Below are 15,219 nucleotides of genomic sequence, written 5' to 3' on the forward strand. Positions count from 1 at the left end.
AATGGTGCACATGCTTTTATTTTAGTGCGGATCACTAAGCATGTTAAGGACCTTTTACACGTCCCAATTATCAATCAACAATATTCACACAAACGAAAAAATGCTTGCAGATCGACTGTATATTACCCTATGTAATCAGGGTGATGTGCAGCCTGCCACTAGCAGCTCTATGAGGATGAACGACCGTATCAACAGGGATTCCGAGCAATAACAGGTCGATAGTAAACTGTCCTCATACAACGTTTTTAATGTATTTGCACTTTCTCCTATACTAACCTCCTATGTTAGAGGACACTCCAGGAAAAAAAAACTGATGCAATGTATTTTGCCTAGTGCAGGGCCTGAGGGAGTGTCACATGACTAAAATTCGAAGAGCACCAAAGATGGAAGTGGTTAAACGCCCCTTCAGGGTGCACCAGTTCATGCTGCATTTTAGCTGTAACAATTATTCAAAAAAATCCTTCAAATGAGCAAAAGTGAATGATGATCGCTCCAGTCTAAACGTGAGCCAATGACTAATGAGAATCGTTCACTAATGAAAATCATCGTTGGCTCGTTTGGTTTAAATGGCAATCATGCAGTCCCTGCATTCGCTTATACAGGGACTGATTGATTCTCATCTGAACTAGCCAACGATGCATTTGGCCATCTAAACAGGCTGAACAAGTGCGAACAGGTTAGCCATGACATCACTCGCTGGTTCAAATGCTAAACCTGGAGTGTTCCTTTAAGTAAATAGACCTTGGCCCCACCTAACATAGAGTGTATTATAAACTATGAGCACCAGTAATTGTCCATTACCCTAGTGAAGAAGATTTTCCCATAATTTTGCTTCCCGTTTTTCTAACGTGAAGCCCAAACATTCTAGAAGTTTTGTTGCTTAGCTGATCCGTAAATGCTTTCCTTATCCCCCCTCCCAATCTGAAGTTAACACACTAATCCATTTGAATGTTCCTGAGACAAATGACTGTAGCGTTATAAGACAATATTAAGTTAGGATGGAATTTAGCTGCAGGCTAGACAATTAAACATTACAGTATTGGATCGCATTATCATATTTGGCTCTGCTCTTTTAAGCTAAATGCAAATGGATTAAATTTAGAAAATAAATGTTTGCCTTTATGTTGTGCCTGAAGTTGAGATTTTATAATCAGTGGAAATCGAAGACACTGGCTGTGTGATAGTGGGGCCGCAGCGGGGATACATGAAGTCCACTACAGGGGACAGTGGTTTATAACTAACTGAGGCCTAGACGAGGCTCATGCTGCTTTTACATGGAACGATCATTGTTCAAATCATCGCCAGCATAAAAATCATTGTTGGCTTGTTCACTTGTCCCAAAATGAATAGAGCGGTGGTCAGACATGCACACATCAGCTTCATTCATATGAATGGGATTGCCGTAGATAGCCGGATGCTTGCACTCACCCCTGCTCCATTCATTCAAAGACCTTTGGGGTCCCCTGTTCTCATGATCAATGGGGGTTGCAGATGTTGGACCTCCACTGTTTAGCTGCTTATCCCGGTTCCTGTGATTATGTGTAACGTTTACCCAAAACCCTACTTTTTTAGTGTTTTTCTGGGCTTTTTTTGTAGCAGAGAACATTGTGGCCACATGTTAGCTATAGGTTAGTAGGGAATTGTGGAAGACTCTACAAACGGTGCGCTTTATTTATTTTTTTTGGTGACTTTCTTTAACTAATGTGTTTCTTGGGTCAGTGATGTTTTTCACAATCACAGCAGGCGGAAGGCTTGGTGACTTTTTTTTATTGCCTTTTTGCAGAAGCTTCTCTACAGGACATGGAAAACGCCAGGAAAATATGTGAATAGTAAAATGCAATGCAAAGACCGTCTCTGAAAAATACATGTACCAGTTAAAGCCAAAAAAATGCAAGTTTTTTTACATGCAGTTTTTTTGGTAAAATATGCCAACAAAAGTGTGTGAGAAGAGAGCCTAAGGGCTTTATTGAGAAACGTGACATGCCCCCAAGAATTTCTGGTGCATTGCGCAGCACACATACACCCATCCATGTGCTGTCTGATCACCGTGGACGGATGAGTCCTATTCTCATCCGTCATATGGATGAGGGTATATTGCTATTCTCCGCATGAACAATTTTTTCATCTGTATAGCCTTATAGGCCATAATGAGTGTTTGTTCTGTCCGTGAAATACACAAGTGTGAACAAGCCCTAAAGGAAATAAGCGGAATGCTACGCCTGCAGTGGGCTGCTTATTATGACATTAGCCTAGCTCATGCAATAAATGACTCAAACGTCATGTATATGTGGGACAAGCCCAAACACATCACTGGTTTTCTTGGTGGCTTTAAAGTAACCTGCTCATTCTCAGATCTCCTTTCACTCGCACTCGTCACTAGTATATATTCAGCAGGGCTTGATATTTTTGTTTACATAACACTTTTTCAGTCCCTTAGACGCAGTCAGCGGGGATCTGGCTGGTAATATCCTCACAGTGACACCGATGACTTTCACTGGATTCTGTTCATCAGTTCTGTATTCTGTGTCTTTGCAATGTCGCAGCACAAAGTGACCTGCTCCTAAGGTTCCCTTTACACGGAGCAGGGGCGTAACTATAGAGGATGCAGGGGATGCGCTTGCACCCGGGCCCAGGAGCCTTAGGGGGCCCATAAGGCCTCTCTTCTCCATATAGGGAACCCAGTACTATGAGTAAAGCATTATAGTTGAAGCCCTGTTCCAGGTTTTGCATCGGGGCCCGGGAGCTTCAAGTTACGCCTCTGACACGGAGCAATATATCGTTCGCATGAGTGAACGGTGACTGAGTATGATTGTGCAGCCTCTTTATACATCGTTCAATACCAGTGAATGTGAAAGACTAATTTTCGCTCATTCGTACGTCGTTGCATGTGAACAGCGATCGATTCTTTATGCCTGCATGACAAACGAGAAGCAAATTAACTCAATCGTTGGCCGTGTTTAAAAAAAATGATCGTTCAAATTCATACGATGATGATACATTAATGTATCACTGGGTAAAAAGTAACAGGAACCTTTTATCTCATGAACCCTGGGATGGTCTGCTGCACTAATCAAATGTTCTAAAGTTAAAGGTACTACAGATTGACGAAAACCACCACTAGGTTGACCTTATCTGATGCATCTTTTTTTTCTTTCAAGCACATAATGTACAGTTTATGGCCGTCATTAGTCTGAAGTAGATGTATGCTGTGAGTCATCTGCACTAGAGAATGATGGCTACCGTTCACACGTGACGTGTTACTGCCCGTGATGTAAACTGTAAGGCACGGTCTGCAGAAACACTGGACTTTTGGCTAGTATTTATAATAAAAGTTATAATAATTTTGGTGGAATAACTTTTTTGTGTAGATTATTGTGCTTCTACGTTACGGTGCGTAGTGGATGCTGCTCATATCTATATGTGGCAAAAACATGAATCGCTTATCTTTTACCATTCAGTTTTGGTTTTCAAATGTCTTTTTACTATATTAGACCTACGAAGGTAAACAGCAGAGAGGGCAACACTCAGCAAAAAAATCAAATATGCTCTTCCCTACCCCCAAAACTATGGTGCTAGTTTTGCTGTGTAGTCACAGGAACAGCCTGCCTGGGGTTGTCCAGGTTAAGAAAAAAAACAAAACATTGGCAATCCTGGATGGCAGTCTGTGTGGGTTTAAGCTAGTGTATTAGTTTAGGTTTTTTTCATGCTATCAACTGCACTGAACATCCTTGTGCCCATCTGGGGTTCTTACCATTATTTTATCAAGAAATGGTATTATCCTTGGTATTCAATGCAGGTTTCTACACTGCAGCAACAGCCAAATCCTCCTGCCGGTGATAGCCAATGGCTTTTAGGGTGTGCCAGTCAAAGTGCAATATGGTTGCCAAAATCATGCGGCCATTGGTGTGGGAGCAGTTTCGAATGGATGTGGCCACCACAGTGTGGAAAAACCAGCCTATGGGCTCATGCCCACGAGCGTCGCTGATTTCTGCCGCAGGAGTACCATGTTTAAAAACGCAAGTGATCACAGAATTCCGCCACGGATTTCCACGGTTTCCATTAATACTATATAAATGCAGACCTCCTGCTGCAGAAATTTGCAGGGAAATAGATCATGCCGCGTTTTTTTCCCGCAGCGGAAATCCTTGGCAGAATTCCGCATGTGAGCATTGGCAGAAGGAAAGCTAATTAGGCTCAATAGAACCCAATAGCTGCGGTTCCCGCAGTGGAAATCTGTCCGTGGGCATTAGCCCATGATTTCACACAGGACTGCTTTTGTTCATAGAAAATCTGAGGCTCTTCCATGGATAAGATCTGCGGCGCATTTGTTACATATTTACTGCGGATTATCTGAATGTTTTTTGCTTATTTCTGTTGCACATTTGCTGCAGTTTTCAGCCTGCCCTGAACAGATCAGTCCTATCGCAGAACTGAACTGTGCCGGCTGGACTCATTTGCTATAATGAGGTCTGTTTGACTTCCATCATGCCCTCAACATTTTCATGCAATACGCTGAGCTATTTTGTATTCTGGGGCAGATCTGCGCTGAAAGGTTCAGCTTAAAGGGCCTTTTACACAAACTGAATTATTCGGATTCCTACAGTCCAGTGAGAATTAACGATGATCGTTCAGTGTAAATGCATTCCCTGACTGAACACAAAGCGAGAATTTGTTCGCTACTCATTGGTCGTCCAGTTTCTGCATGCAGAAAACTGAACAGATCGGCCTGTGTAAACAGGCAGTTCACTTATGAATGGCTGCCTGTTTACTGTGAATGGAGATTGAGCGAGCCGATACGACGGCCATCCTTCTGTAAAAGCATAGGAATGTAAAAATGCTGGAAAGATAAGGTTGGGCATCAGCGCCTGACAGGTCGTCCCATGTAGAGGTACCTGAACACCATTTCATTAACCTTATTAAAATACATTGTCATTAGGAAATGTAACATCTTGGTCTCATTGTTTGTTCACTTGAAATATATTATTGCGGAGACCTCCATATACTGTATTTACATGTTTTAATTTGTTTCTTTCCCTATAGGAAGCAGTCCACAAGACAGCCCGAGGAACTTCTCCCCCAGCGCATCCGCTCATTTTTCATTTGCACGAAGGTAGAGGCTTAGTCCCTAAGTACACGGGGAGGACAATTTTTCTTCCAATAGAGCCTAATTAGCATCCTAATCTTGTCTAATTGCTTTCTAATGTTTTGTGGCTGGGAAATAAGGCATTATTCATGATTATTAATTTGCATGCGTAGTTTATTGTGCACGTCCTCACAGTAGGTGCTGTTTTTAAATAAACACTACATGTCAATCCATTTCTATCGCCCATCCTTTTAACTGACACACATTACATTATTGTAATGCTGCCGCATAAAACATTATACAATTCTATTAATTCTCGCTTGTAAAGCTGTACACCTTGTCACAAGACAGAGAAGGCATTTAGGGAGAGATTTGTATTTTTACATAGAGAATTGTGGATTTAAGGCTTTATTTATCTTTTTAGTTAATAAAATGAAAGGACCAGTCAGAATTCCATGCGTTTCTTCATTTAAGCTGCAGACAGGATCCATATAATGCAGATCCCCAATACAAAGCCATATCCTGCTATGGGCACAGGCTGCACCACAAATTTAACCTTGGTTCCACTAAGGTTCCCATACACGAACATTCGCATTTTAGAGGGTTACACTATAGCCAGACAGCTCTGGTGTTGGTTTATCTCCTGGGAACACAAGAATTGGGTGCTGAAATTCAAAGTCCATGATCTTGTTGATAGGAGAAAGTTGAGCCGCCTCGCATGCACATTAAAAAGTTGTCCGGCCATGCTGTTACCATTGGTCTTGGAAGCCTGAACCCTAGCGTGTACGGGGACCTTTAGCATCCATGAGTGTTACATTGAAAGGAAAGGAGGCAATACTGTGCCGTATGGAGACACACTACTAAAGCACACAGACTGCAATATAGATCTGTCCTATGGGCCTGTGATACACTGCCTTACTTTATGGATCTATATACAGGGTGATCATAATTAAATTCAAGATGTTCAGAGGTCACTGATGAGAAAACTATGGGGTAAAACCCAATAAAAGTTGGAGTCTATACTCTGGGGGAGATGAGGTTTAAGTTTTTCGAAGAAGGGAAAAAAATTGTACCAAATGTTGCCACCAGGGGAATATTTGGCACCGTTGAAGGGTAAGAGATACATCACAGTTCATGGTTAAGAACCATCCATTGTGATTTAGCATAGGATTAGGTTTACTGTACCATGACTCCATGATTTTTCATGTTGGAAAAGCCTATAGATATGGTATACTGTGTGCTCTTTGTACATGCTCAATTAATTTTTTTACCACCTTGCCGATAATAAAGTTTTACCAGCAAGGCACGTTTAGGTAATGTGAGAATCCTAGAGCTGTGGCCGTATTGTACCAATCTAAATAACGGATTGGCAGAATCTCTTTATTAGCTGCATTATATGCTATACCATTTGCGTACAGTGCCAAATATTCCCCTAGTGGCAACATTTAGTATGTTTGGTTTTTTTCTTCAGGAAATCTAAACCCCATCCCCCACTGAGTATAGGCACTAACTTTATTGAGTTTTACCCCATAGTTTTCTCGCTAGAGACATATGAACACGTCAAGTTTAGTTAGGATCACCCTGTATGAGCCCCTAAAGGGTAGCTTCAGTTGGGGCTTAGAACTCTTAGAAAATGTATCATTCATCTGTATATCATACACAGCCCTGCTTCAGGCACTTTTTTGCAGCAGTTCATAGGGGTACTGAGTCATATCTATTTTGGGGGACATCAATGCCGCCTAGTCACCATGATAATCTCCTACCATGTTAACCCACATCCTTTCTTTTGCTGACCAGTGAGGGTCACTCTGTCGTATTATGGGGGGGCACCTCAAATTGACTCCATGAGAGGGCAGCAGATAATTTTCTGCTAGAATCAGGACAAGAGATAGGCTTACACGGCCTATAGGCAGTCGTACATTTCTGCTGTCAAAATACACTATCCTACCAAACGTAATTGGCCCCCTGAGCAAGATTCAAAAGTAGTATTTATTTTACGTATGGTGGTAATACTTGGGGGGGGCTCCTTTGCCATTGCATACTGTCCATGGCATACTTTCTACTAACGTCTGATACCATTCAGCTGGTATTTCCCTCCATCTTGAAAATATCTGGCGAGTTCTCTCAAAGAAGATAGACACTGTTCATATTTCCTGAGCTGACATTCCAGTAGTCTCAAAGATGTTCCGTAGGGTTCAGAATAGGACCCTGTACAGGCCAGTCCAATCGTGGAGCACATGTATTCTCAAAGCAATGTAAAACAGTGCTGGATTAGTGACAAGGCACATTGTCTTGTTGGAAGTATGACTGACCATTCCCAGAGTATTGCCACACTGTCGGCAGCACATTATTGTCTAGAAGGTCCAGGTTCACCTCAGTGTTCATGGTTCTTGTCACTACAACCAGCAGACCGAGACCATGCCATGTAACACATCCCCAGACCATAACAGAACCTCCACTGTACTTAACTGTTGGCACAACACACTTGGGCAAAAGGTGTTCCCCAGGCGTCCTCCACACCCAGGTACGTCCATCTGATTTGAAGATAGAGTAGTGTGTTTCGTCACTCCATAGAACGTTCTTCCATTGCTCAACTCTCTAATGATGACGCTTCTTGCACCAATGTAGACAGGTCGAGGCATCCTATTTGATAGAATTCGCCAGACGAATAGAGGGAAATTCCAGGTAAAGTGTATCAGACGTTAGTAGAAAGTACGCCACGGAGAGAATACATGTCATTAGGGTCAGAGGAGCCACTGTAAGTATTACCATATGGAAATATACTACTCTTGCTTAGGTGTTCAATTACTTTTAGTAGAACGGCATATTTACTTGAAGGAACATGGACTACAAAAGTGTCCTGTACGATATACAGGATCAATAATAACATACAGGGCTGCAGTCACAATTTAGATACCCAGCAGTGCATCCAATTATGTTACATTATTTCCTAGAACCACTTGTTAGTGCTGAAGTGATTGTTAGTGCGTTGGCTGCTAGAGTGACCGATGCATACTATATTGTGTCCACGGCTTTAGATAATGTATAGCAAATCCTGATTGTTACATTGCTTCTATCAAACAGGACAGATGGACGCCGTTGGTCTTTGGCATCTCTCCCTTCATCTGGGTATGGAACGAATACACCAAGCTCCACTGTATCTGTAAGTTGTATTATTCACTCTGCTTCCTCTACTTTCATAATCTTGTGACAGACTTCAGTTTTTAAAGGGGTTGATGATGTCATACATGTACGCTTCAACTTTCAGTTGTAGTTTTCTATAACTTTTTAGCTTGACTGAATTCCCTTACAAATAGTATATGGACGGAATGTGCATAAGCCCAAAATTTTTAATTTCATATATTCTTGTACCTTTAACGTCTCCTGCATATCTGAGCGCAATGTGGCTCCCAATCATCCATTGGAGTCACTAGGTCCAAACAGGTTGGGGACCCCTGATATACATAATTTAAGCAAAGTGATGTTGTTTTTTTTGTATGTGATCACCCTTATTGGCATATGGATCCAATGTGCTCTTAAGTCTATGGACAAATCACTGAATCAAAAGGACTCTGTCTTGTATTCTTAGCTTTAGCAAATTAAACTTGTATACCGCTTATAATACAGGATAATATAATAGTAGAGTTAGAGTGGCCTAAGGCCTCATGCACACAGCAGGTCCGGTTTCCACCTGCAGAATCCGGTCTTGACTGCGGTGGGTGACCCTGCGTACCGGTGTGTGCAGGCGACGGTGTCCGTGCGGACTGGTCTTCTTCCGGCTTCTCTGTACTGCGGATAGTCTGCATGGCTCGTGTTTTAAACTGCTGCTTTTCCTGTTGAATCTGCGGCCCATTCCCAGGTTGGGTGGCTTCCATTGACTTCAATAGAAGCCGTCCGTGCTGAGACCCCAGGAAAATCAAGCATGCTGCAATTTTTCATCCGCGAGTGGAAACTGCAATTGGCTTCTGCTCGTGTGCATGAATAATCTTTTTTTGTATTGCATGTTATGGAGGGTTATTGCTGCGGAATCTGGAGGCAAATGCCCGCTCTGGATTTTACAGCATAAATCCGCCTGCGTGCAGGAGGCCTTACATGGGGCAACTGTCAGATCATAAGCGTCTGTCGTCCAAGGACTTATTGCTGCTGAAAGCAGGCAGGGCGGCGCTGGAGATCATTTCAGGCTGCCTGTCTCTATTCACTGTGAACAGGCAGTTCTTCAGAGATAAACTGCCTGCCCGCTTACACAGAGCGAGAACTCCTTCACGAGTTGCTCCGTTTGGGTGACTATTTTCTGCCGATATTTGTCCATGTAACCATTCAAGCGATTTTCAGCAGTAGATGTGTAAAACCGTAACCTGACAGGGGACTGAGCGAGAAATTGCTGAGTAGTTGCTAGTGGCTTCTTTTCAGCCTTTACCGTGAGCCGAAACAAAGTGACTAGTGTAAAGCCCCCCTTAGAATGTATTTTCACAGGTGACTGCGATATCAGTCTGAGAAACTCCGCCAGATGACACATTTTTAAACTTGCGATTTCTCCTGTGAGTGAGATGCGTTTTGTAAGAAAAACGAATCGCACCGCTGCACACGCGATTTACACGTGCGGTAAAATCACATGTTGCTTCAATAGTAAAAATAAAAAAAACACATTGAATTCAGTGCAAATCGCATTTACTTGCGAGTGTGATGCGACTTTTTTTCAATGCAGCCGTAGGAATGAATGGGCGATATTGCCCTGAAATCTCAGATGCTCAGTCCAAGAGATAAATTGGCCGTGTGTATAAATACATCGCCAATGATATGTTGTTTTCTCATGCACGTTCTCTCCACATCGCATTCGGATGGAACTTGCGTGAGAACATTGCCCATGTATGTACGGCCTTAGATACAGTAGTCAATGCTCTGGCTAAGGTGTAAATGAATACATGTAATTGTTTGCTGTTTTCACAACACTTTGTCCCCAAGGCGACATATGCGTTGGCATCCACTCCGCAGTTGTTGGCCGCATTGTGTATGTCACCATTGTCGGCCGCATTGTGTTTGTTCGCCTTACATTGCTGACCTTGTATCGCTTACATATAGTCCGTCCACTTTTCCACACACTGCTTTATACTCCATCTGAGAAGTTTGTGACTTGTAGCTGTTCGCACTGCTGGTTTTCCCCGTCGCTGCTCGGCCACTCCTTTCCTGTCTGTTGTATGAATGATGTCCCCGGGTGCTCACTTGCTCGGGGAACAGGAAAAGCAACAAGATCTGCATGTTAATCGCCACACCTCATGATTGAGAATGTCCTGGCTGCTTCCAGCCTCTCTATTCACCACTTCATCCCTGTGCCACTAAAGCAGGACTCCATGTTCCTTGCACAAAAGCTGGCGTTTGCTTGTCCTTCTGGGCTAGGTGTTTATCTCCTCATTGATCATAGCCAACAGAGGGGAAATCAGAACGTTACGCTTTCTTGTTTCAGACAATTATTCTTGCATGCGTTCTGAATAAATGTAGTCTGTGTGGTTTTCATTATCCGGGAAGTTGACCATTCCGAGTAGCTCCAAAAAATAATTTGCTGGTGGATTTATACGGGTTGTCCAAGATTTTCAATATATAGTCTATGCTATATACTCAAGTAAAGAGGGCTGAGTTGTAGTATCCGATACGGCCGTGCTTGAATGTACACCAAAGGCAATAATCCCTTTACGACGTTCCCTAAAATATAAGGGGTAGGGGAGTTCCAGCCAATCATTGTCTGGGGAGTGTAGCATAGGGTTGGTATTGGTGGTTGAATATACTGGGGTCCCACCTTTTTGTATGATAACTGTGCCAACAAGCCGGCCGGTACAGTATTAGCCTTGATATCCCCTGAGGATGCCGGAGAGCTGGTGTAACATGTTGGGAGGCTACCAGAAGTGTTTTTAGCACAGTTTGCTTGGCTGCGTTGTGCCTTTTGCCATAGGTTCTTGCTTAATGATTCCCCTTGATACTGAGAAGGGAGTTAGTCTTCCACTCGGTTCATAGGGAGCTTAGGGCAGTTTTTCACCTGCATTTGGGTGTCCCACCTGATGATTTCCCCTTTTTCTTATATACAATCTTTGTCCTTGATTGTGATCATTCATTTCTCTGCGACTCTGCTTGCATTACATGGCCAAAAAACGTGAGTCTGAGCCGGGCCATCTTCCCCTCCAGTGATATATATCAGGTCTTATACAGATATTCTCATACAGGTGATTTACCTAATGAGCTTGTCTCAACATGCAATCTGGATTTTTAACCTTTAGCAAATTAATTTAAATTGACATCTAAAAGGTACGTGGCGACCCCTGTTCCTTTTGCTATCTGTATTGCGGATGACTGCAAACGCTCGCTGCTGGTTATGTGTAGTACGGTTTTTTTTAATATTTGTTTTTTGCAGCACTGTCCCTTGGCAATGACTCTGGTACCTGCGGCCTACCCCTATTATGTTAATTGCGGTTAGGCTGCGGGTCATACGGTTTCCAGTGGAAGCCGTCCGTGTGGATTCCACACAAAAATAGAACTTGCTGCGATTTTAAATCTGCCCACTGAAATCGCAATCGCTATCCGCTCAACTGAACGGACATGCAAATGCTCTATTTTTTCAATGTGTGCGGAATACCGCGGATGGCTGACTATCTCGGATTCTGCAATCGATATCCGGTCATGTGAGACTGGCCTAAACTGGGTAGGCCATCAATTGCCCCATTTGTTAAGAGTCTATTCTGGGTTTCTGGTATTTTTAACAGCAAGAATCACACACTAAAGCTATCAAGAAATGCAGAAAGAAGTGGCATACAATGTGCTGTCATATCCATGCAAGAATAAAGTACACCATTGCAAAATTTTTAAGCAACCTGACCTGAAGCAATAATCTAAAGCATAAATTTATAAAAACAGGTGTCATGCGAAACAATAGAAACCTCTTAGCATATGCACAACCATAGTGCCCTATGAAGCAGGTGAATCAGAATGACAAAGAGGACATGACTAACGGGAGAAAGACACCGGAGGAGACGTTGGGAGAGGGAGGGGAAGAGGTGTGTGAATACTCAGACCTTACCTAACCCAGAAAGGTGGGTTGTAATGTGGATTTCACCAAGATGACAGTATATACAAGGTGACCTATGGGTCCCATTTAGCTTTGGATCGATCTAAGGTGGTGGTAAGGTATGCTGTTAAATATTCCAGCGGATCTCTTGCAGCTTGACATATAAATTCCTACGTTATGGCGGAACTGTTGCTTCCATGATCATGTTGTAAGTGACTTGGCTGCTAGACAAACTTGGAAGAACATCCTAGTGGAATGTTTATTCAGGAGAAGCACCAAGCAGATGAGTAAGGTCTCTTTTAGAACCCTGACTATCCTCCAGGAGCTTTCCCAAAAGATATGGAGAAGGGTACCTGTATCTGATAGACATCTCCAGCAAACAGAGGGCATAGAAGTGTTACAAGTATGTAGAAGGGCTGGTGTGGAGTACCGGTGCATTGGAATTCTGAACTAAGTTTCCTTATACATCATGCAGATTGAGGGTTTTGCTGCCCTATTCCATATAAGCTGCCACAACGTCTGGGAGATGGGTTAACCAAGGATGATTTCCCATTTCAACATATATTTATGATGAATGGGGGCCTCCAATAAAATCTGGTAAACTGCCAAGATGAGACCTTTTGTGGATGCCCCATTCCTACAGATTTTCAAATGAAGAGGGGAGGATGACCCTAGAAGGGATCCGACCATGCAAGCAAATGAGGAGGTTCAAGGTGGTTTGACGCGTTTCAGTTGGACCTCCTCATTTGTTTGCATGGTCAGATCTCTCCTAAGATTCTTTGACAATGCTTTAAACTCTAAGCACTGTTTAGAGTTCTTTATATTCCATTTTTTTTTTTTTTTTACCACAACAAGTCTCCTGCTCTGACTGGAGATATATGTTGTTCAGCTAGCCTAGCTGGGTCAATCCACTAAACAGGCAATATCAACATCAGTCATCGCTCCAGTTTATCCCTAGGTTCTGGCGTTACTGCCTACCCAGTTCTTTTCTGTTAAATCAGATACAGTCCCATTCCGCATTAGAGGTTTAATTTTAGCATGGGAGTAACTGATTAGGCAACCAGGACCGGATCCTAGGGGTCTCTGGTTGTTGTTCTCACCCTCATATTATAGGAGTTGTATGACTAACACTCCCATCTTTCTGGATTTCTCTCTTCTGGAAAGACTACACGGTATTAGGCTGGGTTCACACAGGGCGGATTTGCCGTGGAAATTCCGCACAGAATTTCGCCGCAGCAAGTCCGCCTGCGGCCGCTAATCTCGGAATTAGCCAGCCGTGTGGACGAGATTTCTGAGAAATCTCGTCCACACGGGACGGCCAATCCGCTGCGGTAAGTCAGGCAGGAACCGCGGCTGCGGCGACCGCAGCCGCGGCTTTAGAATATGCAGCATGTCTATTTATTTTTTCTTTCCGCTGCGGCCGCGCTTTCCTCTATTGGAGCGCCGGCTGCAGCGGAAGAGCGAACGGCCGGGCCGCTTCAAAGCCGCCGCGGGTTTTTCCGCGGCGGTTCTCCCGGCGGAAATCTTGCGGTTTTTGCTGTGGCCAAACCGCGGGATTTCCGGCGGGAATCCGCCCTGTGTGAACCCACCCTTACAGCCCACCTTGACCCACATTTGTGGTATCTTGTCTGTTTTGTTTGTTTTGTTAGTCTTTAGCCCATAGTTTTTAGATAAACATTAATAAAGGTTGAATTTTAGGGTACTTTTTCTGTGAATGGGCTCCGTAGTAACTTGAGTTCCCTCTGCGCCGGTGAATTTCTTGATTTATTTTTTTTCACCCTATTTTAAGAGTCTGATTTAGGTTAATGTTGGTTTATGGGGTAGTAAGGAAGTATTTCAACGATTTTATTCATATTAGGGCTCCTGCCCACTTGCATTTTGTGCTTTGCAATTTTTTTGGTATGATTTGTTTTTAACATTAGAAAGTCCCATTTGACAATCGGGCTAAGTGGGTAGGAGCCCTTAGTGATCACAGGAGAATTTACAAAAACCCCAAAACACTCCCGTTAAATAATGACTGCCATTGCCTGAGCAGATCGGGTGCTGTACTTGCTGCACTTGAGAGCAGGCTTTTTCCAGTTTAAGAAAGGGTTTGGATAAGAAGACATTCGTGCCAAGGCCAGTAATGTCAAGGTGTATCTCCTGTCAGATCAATTATTCTTGAGAAATAACATGCTGAAATGTTGTTCTTGGGTGTGCCCCATCCATACGTGGTGATTAGTTGTTTATGGAGGACAGACAAACCACGGCAACCTGTTGGATAGTTTTAACTTTTTTATCCTATATAGATGTGATATTTGCGGACATACTAGGCCCACAGCTAGTCATAATTCACGGACTCCTTTTCCTGTTACATTTAGTCTTCCCCTCACCAATGGATGTGGGTCCTTGTATCCCTCAGTCATCACACTTATGACAGCACAGATATGGCATGTCCATATGTTCCTGGTTATATCAGAAATCTCATTCTGGCCTTAGGCTTCAGATAACTGTCAGTAGAACGAGCAATCGCTCCCGAAACCCCACCACCACCCCAAATACACACGGGCATGGCTTATCTTCCATGAGAAGAAACTGATTTGTCTTTTTTCTACTACATCAGCTGGGGGAGGAAATTTGAGACACCACCACTATACAGATTAAATGGTCACGCAATGCCACCAAATAAATACGGACAGCATTTAGGCCCCCATACATATCTATCTTGTGTGTATGGAGGCCCTTCTGACTCTCACTTGACAGATGATGTTCTAGGAAGGAAGTATTGGGCGTGTTAAATTTTACATTCCTGGTGCATTTGTTGCGACGAGATGAGTTTCCACCAGAGGTGTCCATCAGCGGCTTAAGGGCCTTGTACACCGTACGATGCTCAGGCTCCAATATTTCTTCGCTTGATCATTAGGCTGTGTAAAAGGAGCAGTGATCAGCCAATGGATGAGTAATTACTAGAGATGAGTGAGCATACTCGCTAAGGACAATTACTCTAGCGAGCATTGTCCTTTGCAAGTATCTTCCCGTTCGGAAGAAAAGGTTTGGCTGCCGGCGCGGGTGACAGGTGAGTTGTGCCAGTGAGCAGAGGTGAGCG

General features: G+C 43.3%; 1 protein-coding gene across 5 annotated transcripts in view; it reads left to right on the forward strand.

The window, feature by feature from the left end:
* The window catches only part of MAST4 (microtubule associated serine/threonine kinase family member 4), a 513,577-nt gene that overhangs the window by 400,139 nt on the left and 98,219 nt on the right, over nucleotides 1-15,219 (forward strand). For all 5 annotated transcript variants that reach the window (XM_066602813.1, XM_066602814.1, XM_066602816.1 and 2 more), the window contains 2 exons: nucleotides 5,041-5,110; nucleotides 8,168-8,246. In XM_066602813.1, coding sequence (XP_066458910.1) covers nucleotides 5,041-5,110; nucleotides 8,168-8,246 — 149 coding nt within the window. The remainder of the gene's footprint in view (nucleotides 1-5,040; nucleotides 5,111-8,167; nucleotides 8,247-15,219) is intronic.

The sequence above is a fragment of the Eleutherodactylus coqui genome, chromosome 5 (genome assembly GCF_035609145.1).
Source record: "Eleutherodactylus coqui strain aEleCoq1 chromosome 5, aEleCoq1.hap1, whole genome shotgun sequence".
NCBI lineage: Eukaryota > Metazoa > Chordata > Amphibia > Anura > Eleutherodactylidae > Eleutherodactylus > Eleutherodactylus coqui.